This window comes from Macaca fascicularis, chromosome Y (genome assembly GCF_037993035.2).
Source record: "Macaca fascicularis isolate 582-1 chromosome Y, T2T-MFA8v1.1".
In the NCBI taxonomy this organism is placed as follows: domain Eukaryota; kingdom Metazoa; phylum Chordata; class Mammalia; order Primates; family Cercopithecidae; genus Macaca; species Macaca fascicularis.
In genome coordinates this window covers 3,411,653-3,432,884 of record NC_132903.1, presented here as the reverse complement: position 1 = coordinate 3,432,884, position 21,232 = coordinate 3,411,653, and the positions used below count along the sequence as shown (strand labels likewise).

Genomic DNA, 21,232 nt, shown 5'->3' with positions numbered 1-21,232 from the left:
CTCCTCTCAAGGCTTTCCAGACTGAATTTTAGCCTCCACAGCTGAAGATAAGACCACCTCTAAAAAGAAGGTAGCAGCATTGAGAAGTGGTGTAGTAATCCTTCCTATAGTAAGAGGAGACACATATTGCATTTTTTTAACCTTTTTTTTTCACTTTCACTACTTTCCCTCTTCTGATTTGACCACTCTATGAATATTAAGAGTGCTTTTATTTATTTTTCTCATCCCCTCTTCTGTGGTTACGAGGCTGTTTGGTCAGCTGCTTTTCTGCCTTCCTCTTTGGTTAGGCTGGAGCACCCCTTCTACCCCTTTACCTTCAGTTCTCTCTTCCTCTGTGCCATTTTGTTTCTGTCCTACATTAAGCATTTCACAGCTAATAGTTATTACCTTGGTAACGTTAAGTAGGAATTCTAAATTTCTCTTCAAAGATTTAATATGTCAATGTGTTCAATTCTTTGCCTTCTACTTTTATACTTCCTCGTAAAGCAACCTTTTCTGATTACCTCCTCCACCCTCATTCTCCATTCTTACTCATTCCGATTACCTGCTCCACCCTGACTCATTCTCCACCTTGACTCATTACGATTACCTACTCCACCCTTACTCATTCCAATTCATTCTCCACCTTGACTCATTTCACAGCCATTTTTTCCTGCCAAACCACTTATCCCATCATTCTCTTTAAATTAGTCAGTCGGAATTAGTTTAGCCTGTGTAGTCTAATTGTAGCTAATAGGGGAATGACACAGCAGGAGTAGCCACAGGCAAATTTCAGGAATAAGAACCCCTTTCCCTCCCTTGTCCAGGTGTATGCACACCATTGCTCCTTCTCTGAGGGCACACCGTTCTATAGAAGTACCTTGCCTTGCTGAGAATTAAAAAGAAGATTTTATATTCAAGTGCTATTTCTTTTTTTTTTTTTTTTTTTTTTTTTTTTTTTTTTTTTGAGGCGGAGTTTCGCTCTGTCTCCCAGGCTGGAGTGCAGTGGCCGGATCTCAGCTCACTGCAAGCTCCGCCTCCCGGGTTTACGCCATTCTCCTGCCTCAGCCTCCCGAGTAGCTGGGACTACAGGCGCCCGCCACCTCGCCCGGCTAGTTTTTTTTTTTTTTTTTTTTTTGTATTTTTTAGTAGAGACGGGGTTTCACCATGTTAGCCAGGATGGTCTCGATCTCCTGACCTCGTGATCCGCCCGTCTCGGCCTCCCAAAGTGCTGGGATTACAGGCTTGAGCCACCGCGCCCGGCCTCAAGTGCTATTTCTTTTGCAGCACTGAAACTTTATTTATAACAGTAACATGCTTGTGAGGCCCTCCAGCACATTCTGAGGTGACCAGTGACTCCTGTGACCCATCAGTAGAAATCATTGTCTTTTCCCTGACAAGAACCTCTGAAACTATCGTTATCCATAACCATGAGAACACATTTTCTCTGAAATATGTAGCTGGCATATTTTGAATTGTTCAAGACCAAGGACTGTATCTTATTCATGTTATTGCCCAAAGCCGTGTAGTAAGCACTCAAAAGTTAATGGAGAGCCTTTGTCTTTACATTAAGTGCCTTTGTTTTTTCATTGAGACCCAGTGGAGGGAATCTACCATTTCAGAGTGTCATTTCCTTTTCCACCTTTTCCCAGCAGGAACCTTTAAAAGCTTCCTCCAGTGGAACGTCTTAGAAGACATCCCATTTCTGAGACAGAAACAGAGTTGATCTCCCTTACTCTCCTGCAATTAACTGTTTGTTCCACACATGACAAATGACTCACATTTTCTTTGAGCAGTCAGCAGCAGATTTATGCATTTCTCTTTCTGTTTTCATCCTCTTATCTTGGATTCCAGGTTAGTTGCCAAAGCTTTGTTTTTGAGAAGAATGATTTGGTTTTTGTCTCTTAGGTGTAAGCTGGGCCTGGACCACGCCATCCACCACTGTGTCACCATGTACCTGCCCCTGCTGCTGGTCCTCATGGTCAACCCCATTCTATTCAGAAAGACAGTGACTGCAGGTAAATAGTAGGGAAGCTCTCTGGGTACACAGCCACTGGGAGTGGCCCTACACCTTGGGCTCAGACAGTGATACATTTCTTCCTGGAATTATCGGAAATAGTTGACTTCATTCATTGTCCTTCAGAGACATCAACAGAACGCAGCCACAAAAAGCGAGCAGGTTCAACAAATGAAACGTAAATGTGCAGCCCTCTGCCAGCACAAGGTCTGTGCCATTGTTTGTTAGCTCAGCACCAGGACTAATGACTTTTCATTTCAATGCTGGGACCCTCCTGGGTTTGCTGCAGGACTGCCATTGAAGCTCTGTGGAGGTGTGTGAGGAACAGGAGAGGAAAGAGGGAAGGGACTTGAGTGAAGACTGAGGAGGCTGTAGTCCCATAATGCACTTAGCTGATGTCTTTTCTCAGGAAAGAAAACAGGAAGTGGAGCATAGGAAATGAGTCAATGGCAATGGTTAGAAAAGGATAAGAGGAATGGAGTCCTTGACAACATACTTGGAAAAGGCTTCTGGGCTGCAGCCGGGGACCATCAGTCCAGCCCCTACTTCCTCCTCTAGGAAATGTGTCCTGGAGTGAGCCGCCCACCTCCTGATGTTAGCAATGGTGAATCCACACAGGTCTGAAGGATCCTCACTTGCATCGTCAGAGGAAAGAATTCCACTGAGAGGCATAAGGGAGAGTGACAGACTGAGGCATGTTTCAGAGCAAGAGGGAAAGTTTATTAAAAAGCTTTAGAAGAGGAATGAAAGGGAGTAAAGTACACTTGGAAGATGGCCAAGCAGGTAACTTGAGAGAGTCAAGTGCACTGTTTAGCCTTTGATGTGGGGTCTTATTATGTTGCCATGGTTTCTGGGGTCTTGTATCCCTTCTTCCATGATTATTTTCTTGGAGCAGGCTGTCTCCATGCACCGTGGCCTGCTACCATTTGGGAGGGGCCACATGTGCAGTGTTTCCTGGAGTTGTGTGCATGCTCACCAGCGAAAGTGTTCCTAGAGGAAGGTCATATGCCAGTTAGACTCTTCCATCTTGCCTCATACTGTGCATGCTTGAGCCCACTTTCCCAACCCCTGAGATTTTATGGGGAAGCTGCTGATCAACACTTTCTGGTGTTTCTATTTGGAGACTGCCTTCTGCTGGTACCAGCTGCAACCAATAATTATTTTAGAGAGACAGTTACCAACTACCTGTTGCCTCACATTCCTGGGGACAGAGACCTTTTCCTGCCGTATTCATATGTGTCTGACAACCTACTGTAACAATCAAGAGATGCCAGAAATCTCTCAAGGGTATTGGATTTGGAAGAAGAAAGTTTGCTTTAACTGTAAGGTCCTTTGAGTATCATCTGTTGACTGTCGAACTTTTTTGTTTTTTTCCTTTCAAAACAGCATCTCATTCTGTTGCTCAGGCTGGAATGCAGTGGCACAGTCATAGCTTATTGCAACTTCCACCTCCTGGGCCCAGTTGATTCTGCTACCTCAGCCTCCTAAGTAGCTGAGATTACAGGCATGCATCACCACACCTGGCTAATTTTTGTATATCCTTTTTTTTTTTTTTTTTTTTTTAGAGATAGGCTCTTACCATGTTGAGCTAGTTTCAAACTCCTGGGCTCAAGCGAGCCTCCCCCCTTTATCTCGCAAAGTGCAGAGATTACAGGTTTGTGTCACTGTGCCAGGCCTGATTGTACAAGTTTTTAAAAACATTATTTTAGTCAGGTGCCATGGCTCATGCCTCTAATCCCAGCACTTTTGGGAGGCCGAGGTGGGTGGATCACATGAGGCTAGGAGTTTGAAACCACCCTGGACAACATGGTAAAATGCTGTCTCTACTAAAAACACAAAAATTAGCCAGGCCTGAAGGTGCATGTTTGTAATCCCAGCTACTTGGGAAGCTGACTCACAATAATCGCTTGAACCCTAAAGGCAGAATTTGCAGTGAGTAAAGAAGCCAAGATTGTGCCACTGCACTTCAGCCTGGGCAACAGAGTGAGACCCTGTGTAAAAAAAAAAAAAAAAAAAAAAAAAAAATTGTTATAGTACCCTATCACTAGTCATACAAATTACTGTTTCTTTGGACAAACCTCCTTATACGTACATTTAAATATAGTATGCTAAATATAGCTTTTTTTTCCCCGCAAAATCTCAGTTATTCAAAATCATCAAATAAAATGAAATCACTTATATATGCTGTTAACAGTGGTTGTCTCTGGGTGGAGGGATCATGAGTTATTCATACTTCTCTAAATATATTTCCTAACTTTTCTATAAGGCAAAATTATTTTCCACATTTTAACAGGTATGAATTATTTTTATAATAGACAAAATGAACCTTTAACAATATAATTTCTGGACTAGAAAATTCAAATAATAAATAATTTTTAAAAATAATAAAAAGAGCCACCATATGACACCCCAGCTCAGAGTCTGTTTGAAAATTACCACAGAAATCACATAGAAGTTCGCTTGAATCCAGGACATCCTCATAAACAGTGGGTGACCTGTTTAGAATCAAGTCTTTTCTTTTTTTTTGAGATGGAGTCTCGCTCTGTCGCCCAGGCTGGAGTGCACTGGCACGATCTAGGTTCACTGCAAGCTCCAACTCCCGGGTTCATGCCATTCTCCTGCCTCAGCCTCCCGAGTAGCTGGTACTACAGGCGCCTGCCACAACGCCTGGCTCATTTTTTGTATTTTTAATGGAGATGGGGTTTCACTGTATTGGCCAGGCTGTTCTCAAACTCCTGACCTCGTGATCTGCCCGCCTCGGCCTCCCAAAGTGCTGGGGTTACAGGCATCAGCCACCGTGCCCAGCCAGAAGCAAGTCTTTTTGAAGTGCCACCAGCTCCCTTAGCAGGAATGCTGTTCCAGAACTGCAAGCCTTCTTTAGAAGTTTTCCCAGCTGGTGTCTTGGCTCCAGGAAAGGCAGGTTCACTACACTAACAAAACCAGCTCTCCACCATCCTTGTCAGCCACCCAGACTCTCCTCAAAATCTGGCTGGGTGATCCATGGCCAGTCCTCCCCCATCCTTCAATCCCTTTACCCACTGTTTGAGCAGCTCAGCACACTTGCTCTGAGTAAGTCAGACCGAGATTCCCCCAGATTCACCTTAATCCAACTCTGGGAGGAAGATCTGAGTGTCATGTTCTCCCACAGCCCATAGTGCATGTGTCAGAAAGACACAACAGTATTGCAGTTGCCTTTTTTTGAGGAAGGATCTCGCTGTTGCCCAGAGTGGAGTGCAGTGGTGTGAACTCCAAGGTAGTACTACGTGCTGCATCCCATTGCTGTCAAGCATTTAACATGACTGTACTGCCCATTCATTCCCCATGTTGACTGAGCACCCTCTATGTGCCAGGTGTTATCTGGGACATCGGGTACAGTATGGTGACTACAACACATTCCCTGTCCACTGAGACTCTCCACTGTAGTGGCAGAGACAGAGAATGAAAAACACAAATAACGATACAATACTCCATCCAGGTAGCGGGAAGTGCCATAAAGAAAAATCAGCGAGGATTGGGAGCATGGTTTTAGAGAGGGTATCCCAGAGTCTCCCTGAGCATGAGGTAACATTAGAATTGAGACCCGAATGAAGTGTAGGAGCCACAAGAAAATCAGAGGAGCCTTACACACAGAAAAATAGAGTTACAAAGGCACAGTGGCAGGACCAAGCCTGGAGTGGGAGGGAGAGAAGCAGTGTGCCTAAGTGTGTAAGGAAAAAGAGAGGGACTCAGAGGAAGCTGTGATTGTCACCAAAGCCCATGGGTGGAGGGGCTTTGGAGGCTTTTTGTGGGCTTTTTGGAGTCATTTGCCCCATCTGTTGTTGGAAAAGCCACCCTTCATGATGTCTTCCACCTCTGTATTCCCCACACACAGCTTGCAACCTGGGATGGAGCAAGTATTCTAGTATATTTGGGGATTGGAAGAATAATTCTGACAGTGGTTTCAAAGGGTCTCAAAGAAAGATGATGTATTGCTGGAATAATGACCAATGCCCAAGATTATTCTTTTGATGGGATTCCCATTAACTCTCACACTGCTGACTGATGCTCACATTTTTTTCCCCTTTGTTCTGTGTCCTTTTTAAACCATGTCATATTCTGGAAGAACAACATGGGGGAATTGATTAATAACCAAAACAAGACTGAAGGAAAATGATAACGAAATAGAAAGCCAGCTAGAATTAGCCCCAGATAACTACTGAAAATGGATTGGTAGTTTGGCTTTGAGCTTCCTAGCTGGGGGGTAAAGAGAAAAATGTGACCAGTTACATGATTCTTAATTATTTTCAAGAAAATACTGCATGCGGGAGCAAAACCATCCTGAAATCTACACTTGATAAAAATGTCTCATGAAGGAAATACTGAGCACATTTGGACAAATACATTCTTGTATTTATAAAAATATTATTTGTCACTTTATCATCTTATGTAGGGTCATGATCAGAATAAGCTTAATTTGACAAAGGGTTACCAGGAATGTAGTAGTGCGTATTTAATTTGGGCTGGATGTGTATTTATATTGGGCCTTGAGACAGAGTTTTCCATAAGTAGACTTAGATGCTGATGGGGAGGAGCTGCTTGCTATAAACATGTGACATTGCCCCTGAAAACACAATTGGGAAGTGTAGTTTTTCACGTGTGGTCTCTCTCCCTTCCAGCGCTTCCTGGAGTTCAGTGTAGGTAGCCAGCCAACCATAGGGTCCATGTTGCCTGAGTTGCCATCCCTAGTAGAAGCTGCACCAGCTGTCACAAGAGTGCTGTCTGCTTCTAAATTAGAGAGCACATGTCCTGGGTCTCTGAAACTTTCCTAAACCAACAGTTTTGTTGCCTGCACATCTGTGCCACGACCAGCCATTAACTGGCCTAGACAATTCTGTAGGACTTGTTTCGTCCATCATAATGATGTAATAAAATGTAGATGGAAAGATGGTGTAGGTTTTTGTGTGTTTTTTTTTTTTCATAGATGAAATGAAATGGTGGGATTTTGACCAAAGTTGGCATATGAAAGTCAGCGCAGTGAGTGTTGAGCACATTTTCTAAAGCTGAGGACCAACCGGCAAGGACATGGACACACAATTTTTGTCTTTTCTCCTTCAGGTTCTGATGCCAGCACATTTGAAATCCATACTGCAAGCGAATCCTGCAATAAAAATAAGGGTGACCCGGCCAGGTGTGGTGGCTCAAGCCGGTAATCCCAGCACTTTGGGAGGCCGAGACGGGCGGATCACGAGGTCAGGAGATCAAGACAATCCTGGCTAACACGGTGAAACCCCGTCTCTACTAAAAAAAAAAAAAAACTAGCCGGGCGAGGTGGTGGCGCCTGTAGTCCCAGCTACTTGGGAGGCTGAGGCAGGAGAATGGCGTAAACTCGGGCAGCGGAGCTTGCAGTGAGCTGAGATCCGGCCACTGCACTCCAGCTTGGGCGACAGAGCAAGACTCTGTCTCAAAAAAAAAAAAAAAAAAAAAAAGGGTGACCCTGCGTGCCAAACCCATAGAGACCTGTAAAGTGGATGTGCCAAGGGCCCAGCTCCCATATTCCTGACTCTTCTATTGTCATCCTTTGGAACTTTGTTCTCACTTTTTCATCACTGCACTGCCAAAGTGCAGCAGGCCCTTGACCTTGCCCTCATCACTAGTTAGAGGTTTTTTAGGGTAAGAGAAATGATTCATGCACATGCATGTGGCAATGGAAGAGCCCCCTCCGGACCACTCTGCTGCTTCTCTAGCCTATTGTCACTAGGAAGTTTTCTGAGGCTGGCTATAAAGCTAAGTGCAAGATCTATGTCCTTGGGAAAATAAATAAAATAAGGTAATTGTGACTGAGCTCTTGGCCTCACTTGGATGCTGTCTTAACAACACTTCTATCCAAAGAAAATATATGCATAGCTTAATGAAAAGCATGAGTTTTGAGAAGTGTGTCGTTCTGTGATATATAATGTTGTGTAAATACCATACGGCGTACTTACACAAACCTAGATGGCACAGTCTACAGCACAACTAGGCTAGATGGTAGAGCCTATTGCTCCTAGGCTGCAAACCAGACTGTAATGAATGAAACGTGACTATACTGAATACTGTCAGCAACTGTAACAATGGTATTTGTATATCTAAACATAGAAAAGGTGCAGTAAACGTGTTTTCTAGAGCAAATGCCCTCCACTAACCTTACTGACATCACCAAAGAGCAGCAAGGTAGAGAAGCAGCAGGATAAACGGGGAACCAGGGTGCCAGTGGAGCAACGGCACAGCCTGGCCTGCTAACACCCAGTAGACGGCAAAGAAGGGAGTGTGACGTGTTTTTTTTTTTTTTTTTTTGGTTTTTGTTTGTTTGTTTTTGAGACAAGGCTGGAGTGCAGTGGTGAGATCTCGGCTCACTGCAACTTCTGCCTCCCAGTTTCAAGCTGTTCACCTGCCTCAACCTCCCAAGTAGCTGGGACTACAGTCGTGCACCACCATGCCTGGCTACTTTTCATATTTTTAGTACAGAAGAGGTTTTGCCATGTTGGTCAGGCTGATCTCAAACTCCTGATCTCAGGAGATCTGCCCACCTTAACCTCCCAAAGTGCTGGGATTACACATGTGAGCCACCATGCTCAGCTGGGAGCATCTTTCATCACAAATTTAGCCTTTTGGTCCCAAAGCTGTCCTGAATAACAACATAGTCTAAGGAATACTTGGAACCTGATTAATGCCCAGAAAATTGCCTGTGTTCCCAACTTTCCATCAGTTAAGATATATGAGAGGACTTCAAAAAGTCCATGAAAAAAATGGAATAAAAAAACGGAAATAAAGAATAGAAACTTCGTTTCTCAACATAAGCTCATCAAGTTCAACACACTTTGTAAACAATGACAGCAGCCATTTAATCCAACCCTAAAGAACTGAAGGTCCTGGGCACTTAACCATATCAATGCAGTCTTTTTTTACAGTAACAACTGGAGGAAAAAAAAATACAACAAGGATGCCCCTTAAAGATTAAGAAACAAAAGAAGTCAGAAGGAGCCAAATCAGGACTGTAAGGTGGATGCCTAATGATTTCCCATGGAAACTTTTGCAAAATTGCCGTTGTTTGATGAGGTTAATGAGCAGGAACATTGGTGTGCTGGAAAAGGACCCTTTGGTGACACTTTTCCTGGGCATTTTTTCTAATAAAGCTTTGACTTTCTCAAAACCATTTTCGTAATAAGCAGATGCTATCATTCTTTGGCCCTCCAGAAAATCAGCAACAATAATGCTTTACGCATAAAAAAAAAACAAACAAACAAACCAAAAAAACACCTGTTATCATGACCTACTGAGCAGTCTGCTTCTGCTTTCACTTGGTAGCCATTGCTTTCATTGTGCTTTGCCTTGAGGATTGTATTGATAAAGCTGTGTTTGGTCTCCTGTTATAATAATTCTGTAGAAGGGCCTCAGGATCTTCATCCCACTCGTTTAAAATTTCCACTGAAAGCTTAACTCTTGTCTGCAGCTAATGTGGGCACAACAGTTTTGGAACCTGAGTGTAAAGTTTGCTTAAGTTGAATGTTTCGGTCAGATTGTGTAAGTTGAACCAGTTGAGATGTCTGTGGTGCTGGCTGTTGTTTCTGCTGTTAATCACTGGTCTTCATCAGTTAGGGCATGAACAAGGATTTGTTTCTCACAAATTTATGTGCATGGTCTGCCACTGAGGGCTTCATCTTCAGTATCATCTCATTTCTTCTTAAAACAACTTACACATTTGTAAACTGCTTATCTCTTTGGGACACAGTGCTCATAAACTTTTTGTAAAACATCAATGATTTCACAATTCCTTCCCCCAGACCTCACCATAAAATTTGACATTATTTCAATTTTAACAACATGTTGCTCTGCTTTAATCAAACTGATGTCTCACACTTTTTAGTGCTACAAACTAGATACTATTCAAACATGTTGTAACAAGTTAGGATGAGCTTATTTTGATGCAGAAAGTCTTGTGAAATCCACTGCTTTTCCATAATATGTATTTTTTGAACTTTTTGAAGCTCCCTTGTGTGTATGTATATTATTATCGTTTTACATTTAACAAAAATGTTGCAGTATGCACTGGGATTACAAACCACCAGTATGTATACAGAAAAGCAAGACACAATATTTTCTCAGGATACTGTGAACAGCTCTGCCATGTGACACCTCCCTTTATATCAGGAATATTGAATTCAGGAAGGTTCTGCCTGTGTACTTCTGGAGTCACAGGGTTGCTGATGGATTCTGAGCACACCATGAGGTAGTGCCCAGGCCTGCCCCAACTCTCTGGATAACTCTTCCTTCACCCTCCTCAGGATTAGCCTCGGCTAGACCTCACACACCTTGATCAAAGGTATCAAGGAAACATGAACAAGTTTTAGATTTTCTAGGGAAATGTGCATCCTTCATCTCAGTAGTGGTATTCTGTCTATACTCCCCTGAGCTCCCAATATCAGAAGCCCTTCCTCTATTTGGGGATATCTTCCTACCTGATAAGGCACAGCCGCACTCCCCAGTTCAAAAGCAAAGAGGATATTTTTATAGCCTCCCTTGCAGCTAGAGCAAGGCATGTGACCTGGTAGAGCCAATTAGGCATCTCTCTCAAGTTACCAGCTCACGCTCAAGGTAATGAGTTGCAGAGAGGCACTTCTGGAGAGGCCATGGCAGCAGGCAAGCCCACTTTGGGAGGGAGTGTTGAGTGTTCCTCCAGAGTCAGTGCAGCCTTCAGGGTGTGGGCAACACCCACTGCCACATCTGTCATCTTCATGAGCCAAGTGTTGCAGCCTACTTTTCGCAGTTCCTGTCTGCGTGGCCTCTGAGCCTCATTCTCCGATTTCTCAAAGCTTGCCAGTATCAGGCCCATTTATTCCTTTGGGCTTACATTAGCCAGAGTTGGATTTTGATGCTGTCAAACAGGAACACTGAGAACCGACTCTTCAGCCAAGATGATGACTCCCAGTTGAGACACCAAGCATCACCAGCTGATACTCATGCATATGGCTTTGTCCTGATGAGCACAGCCAAGTGAGAGGGTGACTGGATGCCTTCTCATGGTGACTTGACAGGAACTGGGCCAGGCCTAGGTACTGGGGACAGAAAAATGATCATCGGGATGTGTATTAGGGCAACATAGGAAATGGGACAATTGGGCAAACACATGAAGAGATGATGGCCAGCCTTGGTTCTAAGTGACTTCCCTATAAGGCTGGTTCCTGCAGAGAATTTGGCTTGTTTTGTTATCAATGTTTTGCAGATGGCAAGTGCTCGAGTCACTGTTTTGAAGATGGCAGGCGCTTGAGTACATTGGGGGTGCTACAGGAATGATGGAGTGGAAAGAAAGTAATGGCGATGATGGCAAGAAAGTTCTTGAATAGGTATGAGAGAACAGCCAGAAGTGTGTTGGCCTGTGAGAAGGAGGTGACAACGGAGGTGTAGTTTGGAGTGAAGACTGGGTGGAAAGATGACTATTCCATCAGATGGATTGTATTTGATTTTAGTTTACTGCCTAACCATAAGAAAAAAGTGTTTTGCCTTGTTTGGCAAGATCTCACTCTGTCACGTAGGATTAAGGAAAGTGGTGCTCTTGCCATGGGTCATTGCAAGCAGCCTCAACCTCCTGGGCTTAATGATCCTCTCGCCTCAGCCTCCCAAGCTGCTGAGATCACAGGCACTCGACACCATGCCTGACTAATTTTTTTGTAGAGATATGGTCTCACTATGTTGCCTAGGCTAAAAAACTTTTTTATAGTCTACTCATTTCACCCCATTTCAAAGTGAGATTATTATCAACATGTGCAGATATTACAGAAGAGTGCATACTCCCATCTGTTTACTTCCTGCAGAGTATCTCTAAATAAGTATCTTTTATATGAGTGTATAACTCTTCCTAACAAAGGCACTGTTCTGCAGAACATTCACCTCACATTCTACCTGAAGGTTGCTCCTATTAATATCCTCCATTTCTGTCCCTGATTTTCCCTTTGTGTTCTCCAGAAGGTAACGATAACCTGTTCTTGCTTTGCTTAACATGCCTTGGATGAGACACTCCAGAGACAAAGACTGGAAAGAGTGTGTGTTAAGCAAACGATTTGTTTCTAAGCTACCTATGACCTGGAAGCCCCTTCCCTGCTTTACCTGTGCTTCAGGTTGTCTCGCCTTTTCTGGACTGAATCATTGTTTATCTTACACATCGGTTGATGTCTCCTGTCTCCCTAGGATGTATAAAACCAAAGTGTGCTCTGACCACCTTGGACAAATGTCATCAGGACCTCCTGAGGCTGCCATGGGCGTGCATCCTCAGCCTTGGCAAAATAAACCTTCTGAATTAACTGAGATTGAGGCCTGTCTCAGATATTCGGGCTCTCAGATCCTTCGAGGGAATCACCCATAAAAGCCTCTGCACCCCTAGCCATTTGCTTTGCCCTAGTGTGGAACAAGCAATATTAGAGGGAAATGACTGTGACTCACCTGCACAGTGAAACCTTAGACTAAGAGTAAGCCATGTCTTTGCCTTCCAGAATCTACTGCCTCCTTCATAGAATGCAGATGGAAATCAACATCCATTAACTAATTACATTATTTAACAGTATAACGTACAGAGCAAATGTCAGTAAATGTTTGCCACATGTTAAGTCTGCAGTGTGCAGACATCCATGCCCTAAATTGCCCCATCCTGTAACTTTAGGTTCTTCAAATTACTCATGGCTAATTTGGGAACCCAACCAACCAACCTGCTGATGAGAGAACTTTCATTTGCTTTGACTTTTCCCAGTAGGCAGTCTGAAATAAAATAATGAAAAGGAAACACACTAAAAAGCCTACCTTTCAGCCAGAGGCTGCTGTGAACACCACATCACTGCATTCTGCCCCCTGCTCCCTATCTCACACAGCAATCCTGGATAGAGGCATGCAAGGTATTTCCTTCTTGAGAAAATACAGAACTCGGTCTTCAGTCACTGGTGTCAACCTGGGCCCAAGAGCTCCAGAATGACAGGAAGAAAGCACACCCACCAAGTTCTTCAATATCAAAATAGAGCAATGTATTCATTATGCCAAATATGATCTGTTGATTCTGTCTTGAAACAAATGAGCTACAGCACACAAAGTGATGGTTTTTTTTTTCAAAGGGCATGAGGGTGAGGTGGTGGGGAGAATGAAATGGGTTGATGTCATTTGAACAGAATCTGCAAAGTGTGGACAGAGAACATGTCCGGCTGTACATCTGACACACAATAAAAACTGCACAAGCCAGAATGCAAAACTTCAGTGATTGCCAGAAGGACCCTTTCTGCATTTGACAAGAAATACAAGTTGTTTTTTTTTTAAATGATGGAAAATAAGGTTAACAAACAGAAAATAAGGAACAAGCGGACCCTTACATTTGACAAAGTGCACTTCACTTGGCTCAATGACCTATTTCTTAAGAAGACAAAAAAGTCATGTTCTACAGTGTCGTGAGGGGGTCAGAGAGTTTCACCCTGTAATGTTCTACCCTTCTGGTCCTCCTTCGATAAGGTCATGTCTGCCTTCAAGGTCAAGTTTGGTCAGTATGACTTAGGCATTCCTCACTGTGTTTTAAGAGCTGTAAACAACATTGAACAATAACATTCCACTCAGGCCATTCCTTGGTTACAGGGATGGCTCTACTAACATTCCAGCAGCACACAGGGTGAGCAGTGTTGTATAAACGCTGGAGGCTCTGGAAACAGCTACCCATGGTGGTGTTCTGTTGAGAACTGGGGTAGATGTGGCGGGGTGGGGGTGGAGATGGTGCTAGCTGCATTCTCATGCTTGGTCCTGCATGCAGCCACAGGAAGGACCTCTCCAGGCTTAAGCTAGAGAAGCCAGTAATACAGCCTGGGGTTCTAGGCCTCCCAGACCAGGCTTCTACCTAACAATTCATCCAGACTAAAGCCAACCCTTGGGAGAGACCCTGGCTACTGACCTTCATGTGAAGATTGTCTAGTGAATCGCTTACAACACATCCCACCATTACTGTCCCACAGTTGTTTCCGGTTTGTCAAGGGTTTAAGTCATGTCCTGATGACAGGCTGACCTCTGACAGCTGATGCTCTGCAGAGATGGATGTATCTTTATTTGGGAGGCGTAAAGATGGTGTCATTTGGTCCTTAACAAACCATACCCTAACACTTAGTGAGTCCCTGGGAGGGGAAATCGTCACCTCATCTGGGGATACTAGCTTCATCAAAGATGGGTGTGGTGAACCCACTACATCACTATGGCCTGCTTTGCTAACTGTTTTGGAACAGAGCCCAAATAAGATATTCATCTCGGAATGAGACATTTTGGTCTTCTCAGGCTTGAATAATTCACATATCCAAGCAAAGGCCAATCAATGATATAGAATGAACAATGGACTCTGGCTTTTGTAGGGGTTGTGGTGCATTCCAAATTCCATAGGAAGCCCTGGCCCTTGCCTGATGTCTGATTTTTGGCTCTGCAGATGAATGTCACCCTCACAATAACAACACCCTGTGTCTCACTTCTGGAACACACAAAGCAGACTGCAACACTGCCAGTGAAACAGCAGCCCCCACAGGCCAGGCCAACTTCCTTAGCCCTTCTTCTGCCCACAGGAAAAAAAATGGGAGAAGAGGCCCTTGTATTTGACACCTTTTCCCCCTTGCTAAATAAAAAAGTCAGTCAGTGTTGGGTTATGACAATGAGGATGAATGTCACCTGATCCAATGAAATGAAGCACTTCAAGAAACACAAAGCCTTGTTTAATTTTCTTAAAAAAAATAGAAGATTCATTAAAATATATATATTATATATATGTAAAATTTTATATATATAAAAATATATATTTGTCCTAATCTTCAAGAGAGAAAGAAATTATAAAGACAACAGAAATTATTAGTGACATTCTAAGTCAATATTTCCCCTCCAGGACTAAAATCTTCCTTCCACATGCATTTTTGGCATTGTTAGACCAAGTGACGTGCAGGAGCCTCTGCAATGACTCACCAAGCCAGCTCTTGGAGAAATGACCATCACTTAACATGGCTGTGGCAAAGACGTAGCCAACAGGCCAAATCCAGCCAAGCTGTGAGTTTTTAGAACTTCTGCAGTACCTTTTTGTTCTGCCAATGCTCCCTTGAAGCTAGAGGGCATGTGGTCCTTCACTGCTTTCCTGCCAGCTTCCAGGGTATGCACACATTGAAAGATGCAAGGTTCTTCTTCCAACCAGCATGGCTAGGACCTCCCTCACTGGCTGCAGAGCAATCTCACTACTGACCCCTAGGGGTAACCCTTGTCCACTGGAGTTCTCTAACCACCTTTTCTGAGGGTGAGGAGAAAGCCAGGGACTCCTTCAAGCCCCACCTGTGGCTTCTTCAGTTCTTTTTAAAACATAAATCAAACAAAGCTCTCTCCATCTGTTGGTCATTTTAGGATTCTAAAATCATTTTAACATAAAAATATTTTTTCCCAAAAATATTCCAGGCTCTTTTCTAAGTCATTCTTTTTCTTCTGTTAAAAAGTCCCCCTGCCCCACCTTGTGCATAAAGCACTTATTATGCACCAATGTGCCCTTGAGACTTAAGATCTGAAGCAACCATGAGAAAGGCACAGAGGGAAGGAGGGAAGGGGGAGAGAGGAAGGGAGAGAAAGAGAGAGAGAGCATGAGAGAGCAAGGGGAGGGCAGGGTGGGAGAGGGTAGAAGGGAGAAAGCTGTCCCTCAGAGATTTTGTCTTCATGTCCATGTGGCTGCATCTCTTCAGGGTGCACTGAAAAACCAGACCTCATTGGAAGGTAGAAGGTGGGCAGGGAGCAAAAGAGGAAAAAGACAGAAAATGCAAAACAGTTTCCATCTCAGACATAAGAAGGCCTCAGATGACAGAATTCCAACAGATAGAAAAACCACCCAACAAAGAAGATTCTGCAAAACAAAGTGTTGGGATTACAAACTTGCGCATCTTATTGGTATATAAACTGGTCTTTGCACATCCTTTGTAAGAGCAATGGCACTGTCCACATTGTTAAAGAAAACAAATCAGAAAACATCCCAAAGATGTTTTTTTTTTAATTCCCTGTTTGATCAGAAGCATTTGCTTCTTTTTGGCACAGCTTTTAAGATTTCTTTCTGACGGGCCATCACAGAGCCTGTTCCGTCACCTCGAGCTGCTGACCTGCTGCTTCCTGGGCTAAATGTCTTCGATGGCAACCATTCTTTACCCCTTTGACAGGACTGTTCATTTGCTTCTGTTTTTGTTTGCCTTTTTAAAACTTCTTGAGGCTAAGGGCGGTGGCTCACATCTGTAATCCCAGCACTTTGGGAGGCCAAGGTGGGTGGACCACCTGAGGTCAGGAGTTGGAGACCAGCCTAACCAACATCATGAAACCCTTTCTCTAGTAAAAATACAAAATTAGCTGTGTGTCATGGCCGCATGCCTGAAATCCCAGCTACTTGGGTGGCTGAGACAGGAGAATCGCTTGAACCCTGGAGGCAGAAGATGCAGTCAGCCGAGATCACAGCACTGCACTCCAGTATGGGCAACAACAGTAAAACTCCATTCCCCTGCCAAAAAAAAAAAAAAAAAATCTTGATAAAGATTATGAAAAAATATACACTCCTGTGGCCTGGAACAAGTTGGTTTCACAGTATACTCTAATACAAGTCAAGTTCATACAGTTTTGGAGCTGATAAATTGTATTTGAACACAGCTGCAACCCCACACATTCATGGCTGGTCATTAGAATTCTTTTCTTTTTTTCTATATTTTGTGTTTACTTTCGCAGATCCAGAACACACACCTAGAAGGAAAGACATAGTACTTGTCATCTTCAGAGACAACCCAAAGATGTCTTTAGAGTGAGAGGTCAGCAAATTATGGCCCTCATGCGCAATCTAGGTCTCTACCAATTTTTCTAAGTCAAGTTTTATTGGAACATTGTCATGAAGGATCAGAGAACCTCTCAGACTGGCATATGGACATCGGACCAACCAAATCCAAGCAAACAGCACACAGCAGAAAGGCCAGGTTAGGAACAACTCTAGGAATTAACACAGTGGGAGAGACCATTGGCAGGGGTCCCAAAATGGACACCTGCAACTGTGGGGCAGATGGCAACAGAAGTCCAAAATACATGACCTCTGACACTATTTGGGGGCTACACTGATGCTTCGATGGTCAGCCACACTGCTGTCGCCTCAGAGGTAAAGGCAATCTCAAGTCCAGAGGCAAATAAAAAATCCAGATGTGCCATGGGAGGAAAAGAGTGCCCAGGAGACCTGCAGGATAGCCACCAGAAGCCCAGACTTCTCAGGCTTAGCATGGATGAAAACTGGGACTGCCCTGTGCACGGCAGGAGTTTTAGCAGCATCACTGAGCTCTGCCCACGGGATGCCAGTGGCATCCCTACCTAAGCACAGTCATGTACCACATAATGACCATTCCATCAACAACATACCTCACAGACCATGGTAGTCCCACAAGATTATTATATCATATTTCTGCTGAATGTTTTCTGTTTAGATAGGTCTAGATGCACAAATGCTTACCATTGTATTACAGCTTGCCTACAGAATTCAGTACAGTCACCTACTGTTCAGGTATGTAACCTGGGAGCAATAGGCTTTACCGAAAACCTAGGTGTATATAGGTCTTATCATTTAGGTTTGTGTCAGTTTACTCTATGATGTTCAGACAGATAAAAGTGCCTAACGATACAATTCTCAAAACACACTCTCATGATTATGTGACACATGACTACAGTAACAACCTAAAATTCCTCCACAAATGTCTATATGTCCTCAGAGGTGCAGAATCATCCTTGTTGAGAAACACCGATTTAACTGAGAAAATGTTAATTAGAATGACATTCTAGAAGGGACAAAGAGAAGGCCATTCCCAGATGGGATCCATCCCAAAAGCTTCCTTCAGCACTGGCTAGACCCTTCAGGACATAAACACCACACACACCCCTCACTTAGGCATCAGCTGCCCAATTTCTCTTATCCCCCTCCCCAGCACCCCACTCCCTGGTAAACAAGAGGTGTTGCTTACAGAGCCGTCAGATGCGCTGGCACCCACTTTGTCTCCTTGGGCGTTCCAGCACACCTCGAAGATACCGCCGGTGCCTTGGTAGCTGTGGACAAGACTTCCACTCTGCAAGGCAAGGTAACTGTTACTTACATTGACAGGGGCTCCTATAACAGATGCAGGTGTGGAATGTGCACTCCTCCTGCCCCTAATATTTGATCATGAACATTTTCAAGCATGGTGAAATTTAAGGGTTTATAGTAAGTGCTCTGGGGGATGCAGAAATGTGACTCTTGGACTTCCCACCACAGGGAGTGAAACTGATTACTGCTGCCCACAGAATCCACCACCATATTCAGATATTTGGACGGATTCTGAGACTGTGCCCAGCTGAGGACTGATGGAGGTGGGAGAACTCAACAGGCATCTGGGACTCAACTGTCGCCCAGGCTGGAGTGCAATGGCGCCATCGGAAGCTAACTGCAACTTCAACCTCCCGGGTTCAAGTGATTCTCCTGCCTCAGCCTCCCCAGTAGCTGGGATTACAGGTATGTGCGACCATGCCCAGCTAATTTTGTATTTTTAATATAGACGGGGCTTCACCATGTTGGTCAGACTGGTCTCAAACTCCTGACCTCAGGTGATCCATCCGCCCACCTCGGCCTCCCAAAGTGCTGGGATTATAGGTGTGAGACACCATGCTTGGCCAGCTCATGGACTTTCTACAGACCTATAAGGCCATCCCTGACTTCCTACCCTTCCAGTCTCCTTCCCAGGTGTCAGACTGACTTTATGGTCTGAGTTCTCCCTTCTCCTCTAGCTCTTTGACTGTTTCCATCACAGCTGTTTCTCCCAATAAATATCTTGCCCATCTAATCCTGTCTTGGTGCCTGAATGAATACAATTGACCTGAATGAATACAATTCACCTACTAGCAAGGGAATTGACTGTAATTCATCATTAAATGTATTAACATGTTGGAAATTAAAATGTAGTATTTTTTATGTTTGAAAGAAAAATGTATAACATACGTTAATGGAAAACATTCCAGACCTTTGGTTTCTGGTTTAAAACAGCATTAACTTGACATATTTAAGAGGAGAGGGAAATAGAGGGCTTTGAAAGAGTCAAATAAGAACAGGTGTGGTGGCTTATGCCTGTAATCCCCAGCCCTTTGGGAGACTGAGACAGGAGAATTGCTTGAGCCCAGGAGTTCTAGATCAGCCTGGGTAGCACGGTGAGACTGGTCTGTATAAAAATTATTTTTAAAAGTTTTTATAGAAAAGAAGAAAAGGTCAAATAAGCCATCACTCATGATTCACTAATGGTGACAAGCAGGATAAATCTGAAGACCGAGACCAGGAGAGCTGTCTCAAAACCTCTGCTCAACTGGTCTCTTTAAAGGTAGTGTCATATGAACTAAGAAAGGTGCATGCCAACAGTATTATAGATAGGTATTTTTATACTTACAGAACATTAAAGTGGGTTTTAATATTTCTCTTAAGAAAAATGCTAAGCATTTCTTTGATTTACAAGAAATGGCTGAAACGATCCAATGAGTTCTTGACAATAAGCTCTTCCTAACTGATGGTGTCATTTTTTTTGATGATTTATGTATTTTTATGAATCCACCCATTACTATTTCTAGCAAGGATTTCACGAACACAGACTCTTGCACACTAGTCCTGAGATGTGTGCTTCCCGGAGGGCTATCTAGGGCTGTGGGGCTGGGCTTGGCATCAGGTTGGCTCTATGCAGGGTCCACCATTTCCTTTCCTTCTCTGAGAGGATGTGGTTCACATGAGGTCCCTGGGAAGCCTGTGATCTCAGTGGACCCCTTGCCAGTGAACAGGGCTCATCACCCATGAGTCCACAGGGAGAATGAACCTTGAGGATGTAAATCCACCTGAATGTCAACGAAGCCAAAAACACCCAGAATGAAAATGCAGGTGAATGGGGGAGGGGGAAGGCCATGTCATTCCTCTTAAAATTAAAGGGACCCCTTGGTTATTTTCAACAGCTCCTAGAGTATAGTCACTTCTCTCTTCCCTTAGAATAGAATGAAGTGCTGTACAGTCCTTTTCAAACCGTCCTATACAATCCTTTATGCAGTGCAGTACTAGTTCCTATCCATTTCTACTCTTTTTAGTGGGATTCTCCTACCCTCAGGTGTGGCCCAAGATACCCACAGCAGCCAGCCACCTTTACTCAAATCCTATGTCCTTTCAGTCCATGGTAAAAGAACAACCCAATATCTACACACCTTACATTATTCAAACAGAAACTACTTTCATTCGAAAAATGTAAGTGGCATGACAATAGCAAATGCACATTCCTTTCTACTCCCTGATCTTCTCTATGGCAGAGCTGCAGCAGCTGGTGTGGGTGGAGGATCTGGAGTTGGCTTTGTCCCCGTTAGCTGGTCCTCTACTCCCAACCTCCAACCTCCATATCTAGAGAGCAGCATTTCGGTGATAACTGCTAAAAAGAGGAAGAGGCAGGTGGAAGGTTTCATGCCATGGACTCAGAAAAGTGAACAGAAGACAGTGGCTCCTTCAAGGAAGAACATGTGCCAAGGTGAGGGTTTGGAATCAAATGGCCAAGAGCCCTGAGGACAGCAGACATGACACTCTTCCTCAGGGAGGGGAGCTGCCAGAGGTGTCTGGTGGGGGAAGAGTTCACAACCCATGTGGGGTGCACGGTGGACAGCATCCACTTGGGTCTGCCCAGGAAGCCTGGGCTTGCTCAACTCCCTCAAGGGCACTGCTCTGAACCAGAGACACCGGAATCGTGGCTGTTCAGGCATCCCTTACTAAAAGGATTCCTATGGGTCAGGAGCTTACCTGAGTATTCCAGATATGAACACACTTGTCAAAGGATCCACTGGCCAAGTACTTCCCATCGGGGCTGAAAGCTACACTGTAGACAGGCTCCTGATGCTTCCTGAGTGTATGGGTGCAGACACCTTGCTCCATATCCCATAGTCGCACTGTAGAATCAAATGAAGCACTAGGAGGGTGGGAGAAAGCCAGAAGTTGAAGACCAGGCTGGGCAACATAATGAGACCCCATCTCTCTTCATATATATATATACACACACACACACACACACATATACACACATGTATATATGTATATACACACACACATATATATATACACCCTCCTAGTGCTTCGAGATATATATTTCAAGAAACAGGAATTTTTGTGGTTTTTGGGATGGAGTTTCACTCTTGTTGTCCAGGCTG

At 44.0% G+C, this 21,232-nt stretch overlaps 1 protein-coding gene across 44 annotated transcripts in view; it reads right to left on the bottom strand.

Moving 5' to 3' along the window:
• Positions 1 to 1,556: 1,556 nt before the first annotated feature.
• Positions 1,557 to 21,232, bottom strand: part of TBL1Y (transducin beta like 1 Y-linked) — a 227,247-nt gene continuing 207,571 nt past the window's right edge. For 24 of the 44 annotated variants that reach the window (XM_074030542.1, XM_074030556.1, XM_074030540.1 and 21 more), the window contains 3 exons: positions 20,829 to 20,994; positions 18,010 to 18,111; positions 8,832 to 11,067 (listed from right to left, as the gene is read on the bottom strand). In XM_074030542.1, coding sequence (XP_073886643.1) covers positions 10,918 to 11,067; positions 18,010 to 18,111; positions 20,829 to 20,994 — 418 coding nt within the window. In that variant the 3' untranslated portion in view covers positions 8,832 to 10,917. Of the gene's footprint in view, positions 2,987 to 8,831; positions 11,068 to 16,240; positions 16,521 to 16,634; positions 16,757 to 18,009; positions 18,112 to 20,828; positions 20,995 to 21,232 lie in introns of those variants that run through there. The other 20 variants (XR_012430491.1, XR_012430490.1, XM_074030568.1 and 17 more) reach the window with 3 other exon arrangements.